This window comes from Nematolebias whitei, chromosome 3 (genome assembly GCF_014905685.2).
Source record: "Nematolebias whitei isolate Nwh7 chromosome 3, NemWhi1, whole genome shotgun sequence".
Classification (NCBI taxonomy): Eukaryota; Metazoa; Chordata; class Actinopteri; order Cyprinodontiformes; family Rivulidae; genus Nematolebias; species Nematolebias whitei.
In genome coordinates this window covers 6,221,442-6,233,817 of record NC_056500.1, presented here as the reverse complement: position 1 = coordinate 6,233,817, position 12,376 = coordinate 6,221,442, and the positions used below count along the sequence as shown (strand labels likewise).

General features: G+C 38.1%; 1 protein-coding gene across 1 annotated transcript; it reads left to right on the top strand.

Moving 5' to 3' along the window:
* Positions 1 to 1,460: 1,460 nt before the first annotated feature.
* On the top strand, positions 1,461 to 11,919 carry LOC119407651 (regulator of G-protein signaling 5). Its single transcript, XM_037674472.1, has 5 exons — positions 1,461 to 1,588; positions 2,043 to 2,156; positions 6,077 to 6,138; positions 11,416 to 11,582; positions 11,753 to 11,919. The coding sequence occupies exons 1-5, from the start codon at positions 1,545 to 1,547 to the stop codon at positions 11,915 to 11,917; spliced, it is 552 nt and encodes a 183-aa protein (XP_037530400.1). The 5' UTR covers positions 1,461 to 1,544; the 3' UTR covers positions 11,918 to 11,919.
* The last annotated feature ends 457 nt before the right edge of the window (positions 11,920 to 12,376 follow it).

Here is a 12,376-nt window from a genome sequence, read left to right as displayed (position 1 = left end):
ATTAAAAAAAAAAAAAATTCTGTGAAGGCTTATCAGAACTGTACCGGCTGACCAACATTTTATCAGGACTATGGTCTTTCTAATAATTAATTGTTCCCCTTTTCTATTTAAAAAGTATTCTGAAAAAGGATAAGGGGCCGTGCTTCAGTAGCAGCAGCAACGTGCACTCCGCCCATCTTTCGTACGACTGTATGAGCATAATATCTCGTTACAATGATAATAAAGCTGATTCTGATTATTCAGTCTTTAACAAATATATTCTTCTTTTGTGAAGCTTAAGCATAGTTTTTTTTTTAAACTGATGAATTATGTACATCTTGTTGTAACATAGCAAACTTTCCCCCTTTTCTGTCACTGGTGTGAATTTGTTTATATGTGACTGAATGATTAAAGTTGCCTAAAATTGATCAAATATTTTATTTATTTAACTTAATCTCCATCCAGTGCAACTTAACTTTCACATTTAGCACTGTAGCACGTTAAACAAACTCTGTGCTCTCCATTCTGAATATCAGTTTCAAAGTTTTGCACATAAAGAAACAAAACTAATTAATTTAATTTATTTTTTGTTGCAGTATGCTATTAAATATATGCAAAGTGCAGCAAGCAATAACAGCATACATTCCTTCTTCCAACACATTAAAATTATTGTGTGGATTTCATTTCAGTAAATCAAGCCTCCCTTACATTTGAGAGTAAATCCAGCTAACACAAGTGCGTGCGACAGATACATGGACAGGAGTTTTTATGAGTGGAAATTATACCTTTTTTTTTTTTTTTTAACATTTGTCTATTGAAGCATGTTTTGGACTATGTACCAGCTGCAAAAAAACAAAGTGCCCAATAAAAACTCAAAACACAAGGTTTAGTTTTATCATTTCTAACTGAAAAGTTTCTTATTTAAATGTCAAATTAAAGTCAGATGTGTTGAAGTGATTTCAACTTATGTCAATTTCATGATGGGTTAAATTTAGAAAAAATAAAGTTCAACACAGCTGCTGTGGTTTAATGTTTAAATCTGCCTTCTGTTATTAAAACAATCTGGTCTTAGGGGGAGAAACTATCATCTAAATACTCCGTCAAAATTTAAAAAAGAACAAAAAACAATCTGGTATTCATCAGAAAACCCGAGGCAAAGACATGTCTACTTCATAAATGAATTCCAGTCAAAGATTTATTGAATTATTATAAATGCTAAACTATAAAATTATGATGCAGCAACGTCTTGATGATATCAGTGCAAACCTATTTTTCTTCTCTGCATCCTGCAGAAACCTCCAGGATCTGTTAGTTCATTTAAAGCTGCAGGCAAACACCCATTTAAAACCCACCCTTCCTGATTCTGGATCCTCTGCTGCCCGTGTGCTACACATTCCAGTCTGATTGGCTTAGCTGCTGGCCTCCAGCCCAAAGGGCGTCTGTATAAAACTCCCCATGAGCTGAAAGCCCGAGTCAGAGAGTAAAAGGAACTCACAGAGACACGCAGAAGCCCAACAGGAAAACACAGTTGCACGCTAACGCACTACTTCTGACGCCGCTGGAAAATGTGTAAAGGATTAGCTGCTTTGCCTCAAACCTGCCTTGAACGGTAAGACCCGAATCATTACCCCAACAGGTTTTTGGCTCCCCAGTGGAGCAACACAAGGTCCCATCTGGGCTCAAGTCTGGAAGTTTTTGTATTGGATTGTAGTTTCCTGATGTTATTCAGTTCCAAATGACTTTTGACATTCAGATTGTTTTACATGCTTTTCAGAAGTTGCATTCAGAGTTAATTATCTGAACTCAAACCAATGATTTTATCAAGACGCATACACGTCTGACGTAACTACAAATAGTACCATTCCAACATTAATCAGAACTGTCAGCTTTCTTGCTTGTACTGCCACTTTTCTAAGATAAACATTTTAAATATCCAGGTTTTCTCTGTTTTGAATGATGAATCAATTGTGTGGTGTACTGGCACAGTGGAACGGAGATTAAAACAAAAACAAAAAGTTTAAGAATTCATCATAAATGATCTGCTTTGGCTTTGTTTACCGTAGGGCTAAAGAGATCAAGACAAAGTTGGGAGTTTTACTGCAGAAGCCGGACAATGCCGTCGACCTCATCATCCCGTACCCGGAGAAGGTTGAGAAGAAGCCGGAGAAGCTGCAGAAGTGAGTGTGCGTTCAGGGCAGATGAGTGTGTGTGTGTGAGGTGGGCAGTGTTTGCCTGAACCGTAACCAGATAAATCACGGATACGATGGAGAACAGAGCCCAGAGCTGGCGCAGGATCTGCTGATCAGAGGAGATTAAACCACTCCAGACACGGAGAGGGCTCAGATGTCACCGTGAGATGGTGCACAGCAGCCACCTGCAGAAGAATTAGCATGAAGATGCTCTCAAGAGATAAAAAAACAAAACAAAATAATTCAATTATCTTGCCCATAATTTAACACACTTCGGTGTTGTGAAAGAAAGTGGAAGGTGCATTTATTTATTTTTCTTATCTTACTGATAAAACAGTTTTATGGAAAATGCAAGTATTTTCCATTTGACTAAAACCTGCTGGAGGGCAGATTTGATGGAAGACGAGACTCGAATCAACATTTTATTTTGGCTCAGGTTTTATTTTTTCCACAACTCGTTTGAACTTTTTAATTTAGGTTAGCTCCGCAGGGCCCCAGCTGGTGCGCACCCATTAATCTCTGATTTGATTTCAGCATCTTGTAAAGATATGTTTTCACTCTCCTTGTGTCTTTTGCTACAGCTGCTTTTGTACAGCCAGTCCAGATTTAGCAGGTCGCCCCGATGGTTGGTTGCTTCTCTTGTTGGCCCATTTCTGATCTCTCCAACAGACTGTCGGGCGTGAAACGTGCGAGACGAGTTTGGAAGTTTTATCTCAGAGGTGACAGAAAGGCCACATCAAGAATCAAGCTTTAACTTAAGTATTGAACTTACGTTAAGTACTTGTTCAGAGATTAAACGTAGCGTTGACATGCCTCTCCTAATTGAAATAATGTGAACCAGACGCAATCTGTTCTCAGGGAATGTTTCCCAGACTTCAGTCCGTTGGAAAAAAAAGCTTAGATTACACGGAGATTCATTTATGAAAAATGTACGGTACATGGAGACTGATGGATGCCTTTTCCATTTTATTGTTTTCAGTCAATAATTTATGATCAGGTCATGTATGTCCTGTTTGTTCTAGAACGGTAAACGAGTAAACTACAGTTTGAAGGAAACTTTTTTCTTAAAAATAGAAGTAAAAAAAAAAACTCGTTGCACTTAATTTCCATTTTTTTACGTGTTGAGACAAACGTTCTAGTCAAACGGTAAGCTGTGGCGTCAACACCAAAATGAAGGCTAGTCTCTGAAGCTGATTGTAATTAAATCTTCCTCCACACGTGGATTATAAACAGGGGTTCCCAAACTTTTCCACGCCATGGCCCCCAAACAGCATTAGCTTCTGGCCGAAGCCCCCCTCGCAAATCCACCTACAATGCTACAAAATATGTAAAGAAACATCAACTTTTAGAATGTTTTAACTTTTATCACTATATTAAATTAATTGTTACAGCTGCTGAGCATAAATGTTATTAACTAACTTATTTTAAACACTGTGTTATTTTCCCACTCAAGTGGAGCTGAAGTTTCAAAGGTTTTGCGAAGGTCTCCAGACAGAGGATACGTTTCGGGCGATCATGGCCATTTTTCTGTTTGACTGTAAAGCCATACTAAATGTTTGCGTCATCCGTACCTTCAAATTTTAGCTGGCCATAAGTTGTTTGTTTGTTTGTTTGTTTGTTTGCAGTAGCTTCCACCACAGCAGGGCTACTGGTTGGTTCCTTCAGTCTTTTTATAAACTTCGTCATTTTGTTCTTGCTAGCTTGATACATTTGACTGGCAGCCAATAAGAGACATGAGCATGGTGAAAAATATTTCAATATATTATTATAAAATATATTTTAAAATAATTATTGAAAAATAAATTTGATTTTATTACAGTAATTAAAAAAAAAGAAATATATATATTTTAATTTTTAACCTTTTTTTGTTTAATCTTCTCTCCAGCTTTCTGAGTCCTCCCTATCGCCCCCTGGTGGCCCCCCCAGGGGGCTGCGCCCCCCTCTTTGAAAAACTGCATTATAAAACACTCATTGAAGTGTTTTCTCTTTCAGGAACATTCAGTAGCCTCCATAAACACCACATGAATTCATCTGTTTTCTTATTTTTGAGTTGTTGTTTTTTTTTTTTTCCTCGAGCGTGAAAGCAGTTCATCTGTTTTCTTACCACATGCACCCATCTCAAAAATTTAGAATATGATGGAAGTTTTTTTTTATTTTTTTTTTAATCATTTCAGAAAGTGAAACTCATAAATTACAAAGATTCATTACACATGGAGAGAAATATTTCACGTCCTTATTTCTTGTAATGTTGATTATTATTCACTCAACCTTTATTTATACAGGTTTGTCCCATTGAACCTCGGGGACTCATTTACAAGAGACACCTGAAATACGATCAATACGTCATACGAATCGTTTTAGAGCCCGACTCAGTTTCCAAGTCACGTTTGTGTTTTCATCTTTGATTTAAAAAAAAAAAAAAATTATTTTAAAAACTTTCAAACATCAACTGAAGACAAAAAGTGAGCAGCCGACCTGAATCCTGATGAACTTTTTTAAAACCAAATAGATTTTGTCATAGTTTTGGGCACCGCAGGTCGTCCTCAACGTCCACCTAGAGAAACAAAATGCATAGTCTCAGAACATTAGAATATTCCACAGCCAGCTTCTGGTTTGTGTGGGCAGGAGCCGAGTCCTGCTGGAAAATGAAACCAGCGTCTCCATAAAGCTCGTCAGCAGAAGGAAGCATGAAGTCTCTAAAATGTCCTGGTAGATGCTGCGTGGACTGAGGACTTCAGAAAACTCAGTGGACCAGCACCAGCAGAGGACCTGGACACCAAACCATCACTGATGTGGAAACGTCCTCCTGGACTTCAGGAACGTAGATTCCGGACCTCTCCACTCTTCCTCCAGACTCTGGGACGTTAATTTGCAAATAACATGAAAATTTACTTTCATCTAAAAAAATCCAGTTTGTCTCAGCCAGGTAAGACGCTTCTTACACCTCTGGTTCAGGAGTGGCTCGGTTTGAAGAATGACATGTGTAGCTCATGTTTAGGAGTTAATCAGCTGATCAGGGTGTGACACCAGAGTTATCCTCTTCAGAATAATCTAACGTGTTGTTTGTTCACTATTGGTAAGCCATAATTATCAAAATGACAAGAAATAAAGTCCTGAAATGTTTCACTCTGTACAAAGAATCTGCAGTTACACTAAAAGATGGACATTTATATGCTTTAAATAAAGATCTGCGTCTGAGAAAACTGTGCTTGAAATCTTCTTACTTTTCATGTTATGGGGTCACTGGTGCTTATGTCCAGTAGTCACTGTTTATGGGGGGGTGGGGGGGACACCCTGGACAGGTCTCCAGTCCATCACAGGGACACAGAGACAAATAGGACAAAAAATAACATTCACACTCTCATCTAGGGGCAATTTAGTGTTACCAATCAAGAACATGCATGTTTTGGATCTGTGGGAGGAAACAGGAGTACCTGGAGGAAACCTGCACATGCACGGAGAGAACATGCAAACTCCACCCAGCCGGGATTGGATTCAACAATCTTCTCGCTGAGAGGGAGCAGCTCTACCAACTGCTCCACCGTGCCACCATATTAAAATATTACCATTATTAATCATATTAATATTTTTATCTTCCACCGTTTTTGAACTAATGCATATTTTTTTTACAGTTCTTTTTAATTTCTAATTGTTCATAACAATCAAGAGGTGACACAACAACTCGTGTTCCTTGTGCAACTTCTGCGCAGATGCATATTGAGCTCAAATGCTTTTGGGCCTAAATTTCAGCTGTTAGAATATTCTGCCAGGGCATGCAGCTTCAATGTGCACTCGTTTCATTCATTTATTCATTTTATGTACAAAAAATAAATATTTGCTATAGATCATTCTGTTGTTAAACAGCTTTTAGACAAAACTGAAGTGATTTTTGTTGTTCTTTTTATTAGGCCTTCTCCTGACGAGGCTGCTCAGTGGCGTGAGAGTCTGGACCGGGTCCTGAACAGCAGCTGTAGGTCTCGTCTCTCTTTGTCTTCCTGTTCTTGATATCGCAGCATCTCACTGATTCATGTGATGTCAACTCCTATCATATGCTTGTTGTGCTATATATACATTATTTTTTTATTTTCTATTAAACACATTTTTCTCAGAACTATACTTGAATAAAACTAAAACATGCTACTGTTATGCTTTCCTGCACCTTACAGATCCTACAGCAACAACTTGTGAAAGGCCAAAAACACGTTTTACAGATTAAAATCAGCCATTTATGAGCTGTGTTGAACAGATGGGAACACAACAAAGAGCAAAGGTGCAAAGAGCATCATCATCTAATTCAGTTCAGGCCAATATGTAACGCCCTGAGTAGCCGGTGTCCTAACAGGAACACATGGCTCCTCTGATGTCTGGAGGCCCTCTGACAGCTTGTTTAAACAGACACCATGCAGGCTTTGGTTTCCATAAAAGCTTCACAGCTTGTGCACTTGAGTGGACCTCCAAACAACAATGCTGCTCTAATTGGTTGATGGAGATAATGCTGATTAGGTTTGTTCATTATCTCACACATGGAGTAGGACAGTGCACTCAGCCTGAGCTCACAGGAAACCACTGAGCACTTGTTTTTAGATGCCCCAAAAGAAACTGAAAATTATTGCAACTACAGAACAGTTTCCACAGTTTTTATTTTTTTATCTTAGTAGTATATATAAAATTAAATCTTAAAGTCAATGTATTTGTTGTACATAGTGAAATGGTTCAGATTTGAAATGTTACAAATGAAAGTTTATAATTTCTTGAAGATATGCATATAACTTACCACCAGTGGTGGAGAAAGTACTCAAAGACTGCACTTAAGTAAAAGTACAAATAAACAGACAAATGCACTCTAGTAAAAGTAGAAGTACCACATTAACATTTTTACCTAAGCGAAAGTAAATAAGCACCTGTGTTTAAAAATACTTAAAGTACTTGCTTGTATTACCTAATGCAACGGTCTACTACAACATCATTAAGTGTGCCTAGCGTATGTATATTTTCTGTAATGCATTAATAGTGTTGTATCATTTTAATGAACAATGCTGCAGATAATACATGTTTTATTGTGTGACACCGTTCACACTTACACTTGTGATTCTGTGCATCAGAGTTTCAGGGATGACCTGCAGAGTTAAATGTCATTAAGCAAAATAAGAACGTTTTTAACACAAAGCAAATTCAATGTGTCATTTTAACTGCAGTAAACACATTTAAGTAAAAGTTTGCCTATAAAAATGAGCATTACACACAACTAACAAAGGAACAGGCTCTGATCATTTCAACTCCAGTTTGTCATCAACTGTCTAGTCAAACTTGTAACGGGTCAATAGTGAACAATAGTTTAACTTCCTGACACCATTTTCAAATCTTGGACCCGAGTGTCGAGTCATTTGGAGACATCTCTTGTCTCCTAACATCCCATGAACTGACACATTTTAATATTGCAGCAATAATTTCTTGTTCAAGTTTAGAAGAAGTTGGTTTTCAAAGTTTGTTTGAGTCCAGACTGACTTTTAGGAGATAAAATCTGTCCTGCTGTACTGAACAGTCTTTCAATCATCTTTCAATAATCTTTCAATAAGGCCATGAGTGGCGTATCTTGTGTCTGACTCTCTGTGGTGGAATCCATTTTGTGTGTGTTAGCGGTGCTGCGGGTGCACCCAGCTCAATGACGTGTTGTATCTACTAGAATATACATCACTGGTCCAGCTCTTCTTGAAGGTGGGTCTATAACATTACCTGACCACTTTGCATGATTCAATGGACCAACTCCTCTGTTGCCATTGGTAACTTTCAAACTAAAGAACAAATCAAAACACCACAACGTGCATGTAACATGTAATGCAACACATTATAGAAATCTAGTGCAGTAGAAACTAGAGATACTTAATGTAAAATGTAGTGGAGTAAAAGTCAAAAGTACCCACGTTTAACTCTACTTAAGTAAAGTACAGATACATGAAAAATGTACTTAAGTACAGTAACGAAGTGCATGTACTTTGTTTCATCCCACCACTGCCGACCACCATAAATTTTAATCAAAATTTTAGACTAGGATCATCTTGTGTTGAGGAAAAAATAACTCCATGCACAATGTCATGTGATATCTCACGTTAACTAGTCAATAGACTCCAAAGGGCTACGGTTGCGTTAGATGTTGGGTTAGAGAACATAAAAAGCAATTCAACGAGGAGTAAACACACTTAGGATCACCGTCCTGAGCAGAAGCCAACTTCCTGCTCCACTCTTTAACACAAAGTGCCAACAAAGCCCGACAGGCGAGACTGATTACCTCTAACGGCTAATTGTATTTATCCATAGATGTAAACTTTCTAGTCACTTCTGTTGCCTCTGCGTGTAAAAACACATACAGATGTCACCGAGCAGCTCTGTGCAAACAAACATTTCCTCCGTGGAGCACCATGGGTGGCAAAGACCATCCTAAGCTGCTCCGTCTGAGGCAGAAACTGTTTGTCTAGTGTTTGCATGCTTGAATTATTGTGCGCACGTATCTGTGTATAATAACCCGTGAAGGTTAGGTCTGTTGTGGTAACATCTCTAGGGAGACGTCAGGCTGATTTCACTGTGCTGATTTATGGCACAACTGCCGCCACCCGCTGTGCCATCATGATTTATCTGCGTGAGATTTTGCGTTAACTTTATTCGGTCCGTTCCCGTGTTCGCTCTCGTGGGAGTTATCCTGTGTATTGAAGTGCTTCCCCTATTCTGAGCCTAAGATTACGGGTCGCACAACTCTTTCAATCTCCTGCTTTTTTTAAAAAGTAATTAATAAATCTGCTTATGGGACATGAAAAAAAGACTGAAACCAGTGGAGTTCTGCTGACATTGAAGCTGAAAGAGTAAAACCCTACGGTCGTTGGGAGTTTGATACACAAACTCTTTGGCATTAGCTTCTCCCGTTGTTTGTTCTTGTACTGGAGGTTTATCAAAAGAATAAAAAAAGAAGCAAAAGCTTCGGCTTGATTACAACTTAGTGCTATTTTGAACTGAGCCATTAAGATTGAAGATAAAGCCGAGGTTTTAGCAGAATGCTTATCATCTGCAGCACATGCTCGTTCAGACAATGGCAGCTTTACGCAGGCATTGTGCTAAATTACAATGGCCACGATTGAAATGTGTCGATGATAACCGATGGGCTTTTCTTTATTTCTGAAAGTGAGTCGATCTATTATGTACGTAGTAATCGACAGATGTTTTTCTTTTGTATTATTATTGATTTAATGTTCATCTTTGTTTTGTAATTCATGAAATGTTTTAGACCAATTTATTGAAACCATTTATTTTCTAAAATCTTAGTTAAACCAACTTTAGTTGGTGAAATAAACAGTGACATTTGATTGTCATATTTTTTTATATATCAGCTCAGATAAAGAAATATTTCTCTGCATCACCAGTGTAGATGAACATATACTGTGATATATTCATAAATTAAACGGATTAATTCATTTTTCTGGACTGAATAATATCGTGCATTGAATTTAATAAATGTATCGTGAGACGTTAATTTTCTTTGACCCATCAAAATGAACGTGGTCATTTATTAACAGAATCAAAATTTAACATCAAACATTTACATTAATTTGGCAAAATTGAAAATAACAACAGGTTAATTAATCAGTTTACAATTAGAAAACCATACGGCGATGGTTTTCTTTGCTTCACAACAGACATTTCTGAAAATATCTGGAATGATTTCTAGCAGAATAGAAGAGTTTAAAGATGGAAAATGAAGTTTATCTTGAGAGAGATGGGTGAGGGAATTTGTCTGTTATAACCAGAACAACACGCTCCTTCTGGACCCAGTTTAACCAACGGTACACTTTGCGGTTGAAGATCGACTCTTTTTACCTTGGCAGAGGATAATCCCGACTTCGGTGTAGAGTTGCCTTCAAACGCTCTCCAGCGTCTCCGTAAGGATAGTAGGGAACCGTTCGGAGTCGTGAGATCGTCCAGAACAGACTTCATAGTTTCTCTGAACTTCTCTCGTCCAGCTTAGTTGCAGATGTCCTGAGCATTCTGCATTCCAGCATTCTGAACTCTGCTGCTCTCGGAACTAACTCACAGCATTCTCTCAGCGTTCTTCTCAGCGTTCTTCTCAGAACTTCTCAGAACTTCTCAGAACTCCCGTGAACTAGGAAGTGTTGCACCTTTTAAAAGAGGTCACTTCCGGTTCATTTGAGACCTTTCTGATTGGTCGGTTGACCAAACAGAGGTGTGTTTTTGTGATGTAAGAGGTTATTGAAAGTCAAGGAAAAAAGATTAGATTGTTTAAGAACAGACAGAAGATATTATGAAGATTCCAGACTTCGTGGAGTCAATTCTCTAGTATCTTTCTGTAAAAGTTAAACATGACATTTCTTTTCAGTAAACTTGCAGTTGACCGAAACTTGACCTTTGACCAACTTACACAATTTGCTCATTGAAGACAGAAAATCAGACAATGCATCATTAACCTGATTTCTACTTTGAATGAGGATAAAAATCACTAATACTGTTTCACAGTTGATTTAAAATGAGTAGTTCACTTCAACATTTGAAAATGGTTTGAACTAAACACAATTTGATTATCAAAACATTTGTAAAATAGTAATGATAATAGAAAAAGAGAGTGTTCTTTCAATTGATCAGTGCAGGACACTTAGAAAGTCTCTGGATGAACTTAATCTTGTGTTTCTGGACTCAAATCAATGAAATACAGTTCTTGTTCCAGGAAGGCCCTCAAGGCCAGATTTTGACCTGAGGCTTAGTTCACTACACCAATGTATATCATAATACATATTAAAGGGCAGCAGTCAAAAGATGAGATCAACCAGTATTCATGTCAGTTTGATCCCTTAATTGGCTTTTATAATCATAAATAATGATATCCTGATGCATGCTCAAAATAATGATGCATAAATAATGATGTATACTGATATGATATATAATTATAATTTGTCAAATGAGGTATTCACCCCATTAGATTAACTTCACTTTCTTTATTTGTCCTCTTAATTTGCATTTTATGAACACAATGAAGTTGTTCAAGATTAATTTTGGGATTAAATAAATCCAAATCCATAAAAACAAACTACTGCAGTTGAACAAACGGGTCTCGGTTGAAAATGAGTCCTCGTGACTCAATGAGACTTCCTGTATAAATAAAGGTTAAAAACAATAAAACTGATTCCAAACAAAGTAGGAGACAAAAATGACTCTTCTGTCCTGACAACCCATCATTTCTCTCCATCAGATGGTCTGGCTGCTTTCCGCAGCTTCCTGCAGTCGGAGTTCAGTGATGAGAACGTCGAGTTCTGGATGGTCTGTGAGGATTTTAAGAAAACCAAGAATCCTGCGAAGATGGCCGCCAAGGCCAAAAAGATCTATGAGGACTACATCCAGTCAGAGGGGCCCAGAGAGGTCAGGGACTCCCCGTCCTCATCACTTTAACTCCACACTAAAAACCTGTCTGAGTGCACGATCCTCTCATTTATGAAGTCTGTATTTGATTTTAGATGTATGCTCATCAGATGTCTTCACCTCCTCATCACCCGCTCTGACAGCAGATGTTCTTGTTTTCTTCTCACCAGGTCAACATTGACCACGTCACCAAAGATGTGACCCTGAGGAACCTGGTGGATCTCTCCCCATCGACCTTTGACCTGGCCCAGAAGCGGGTTTATGCCTTGATGGAGAAAGACTCCTTCGGACGTTTTCTCCGTTCTGAGCAGTACCAGGAGCTCCTGGTCAACTAAACCCCAACAAGGGTCCACAGGGAGGTGGTGGTGGTGGTGGTCTGGTGGGGGGGGTTTCAAATAGCAGCCATGCACTGCTCGTCAGGATCAGCTGGCTATTTTAAAACTCTTTTTTTTTTTTAAATGGGAACATGCCAACGTTCGTTATTTGATAAAAGATCATTTTTAAATTTGCATTTAAGATTTTGCAGACCACTATGATAAACAAATAACTGCAAATATTGTAAAGGCCCCGCCTCCCCACAACACACCCCCTCCCCAGATTTACACCTGAATTAAAACTATTGACAACGTTCATTCACATTTCTTTTCCTGAGCATGATCTCAGTTCTAAATTTCATTTATTTTTTTGACAAACACATAAAATGCAAAAGGAAACGTATTCATCCTTTAAAACTTTGCCAAAATTTTAATTCCTTAAATCTGACGTGTTCATAAACAAAAAAACAACAACTCGAC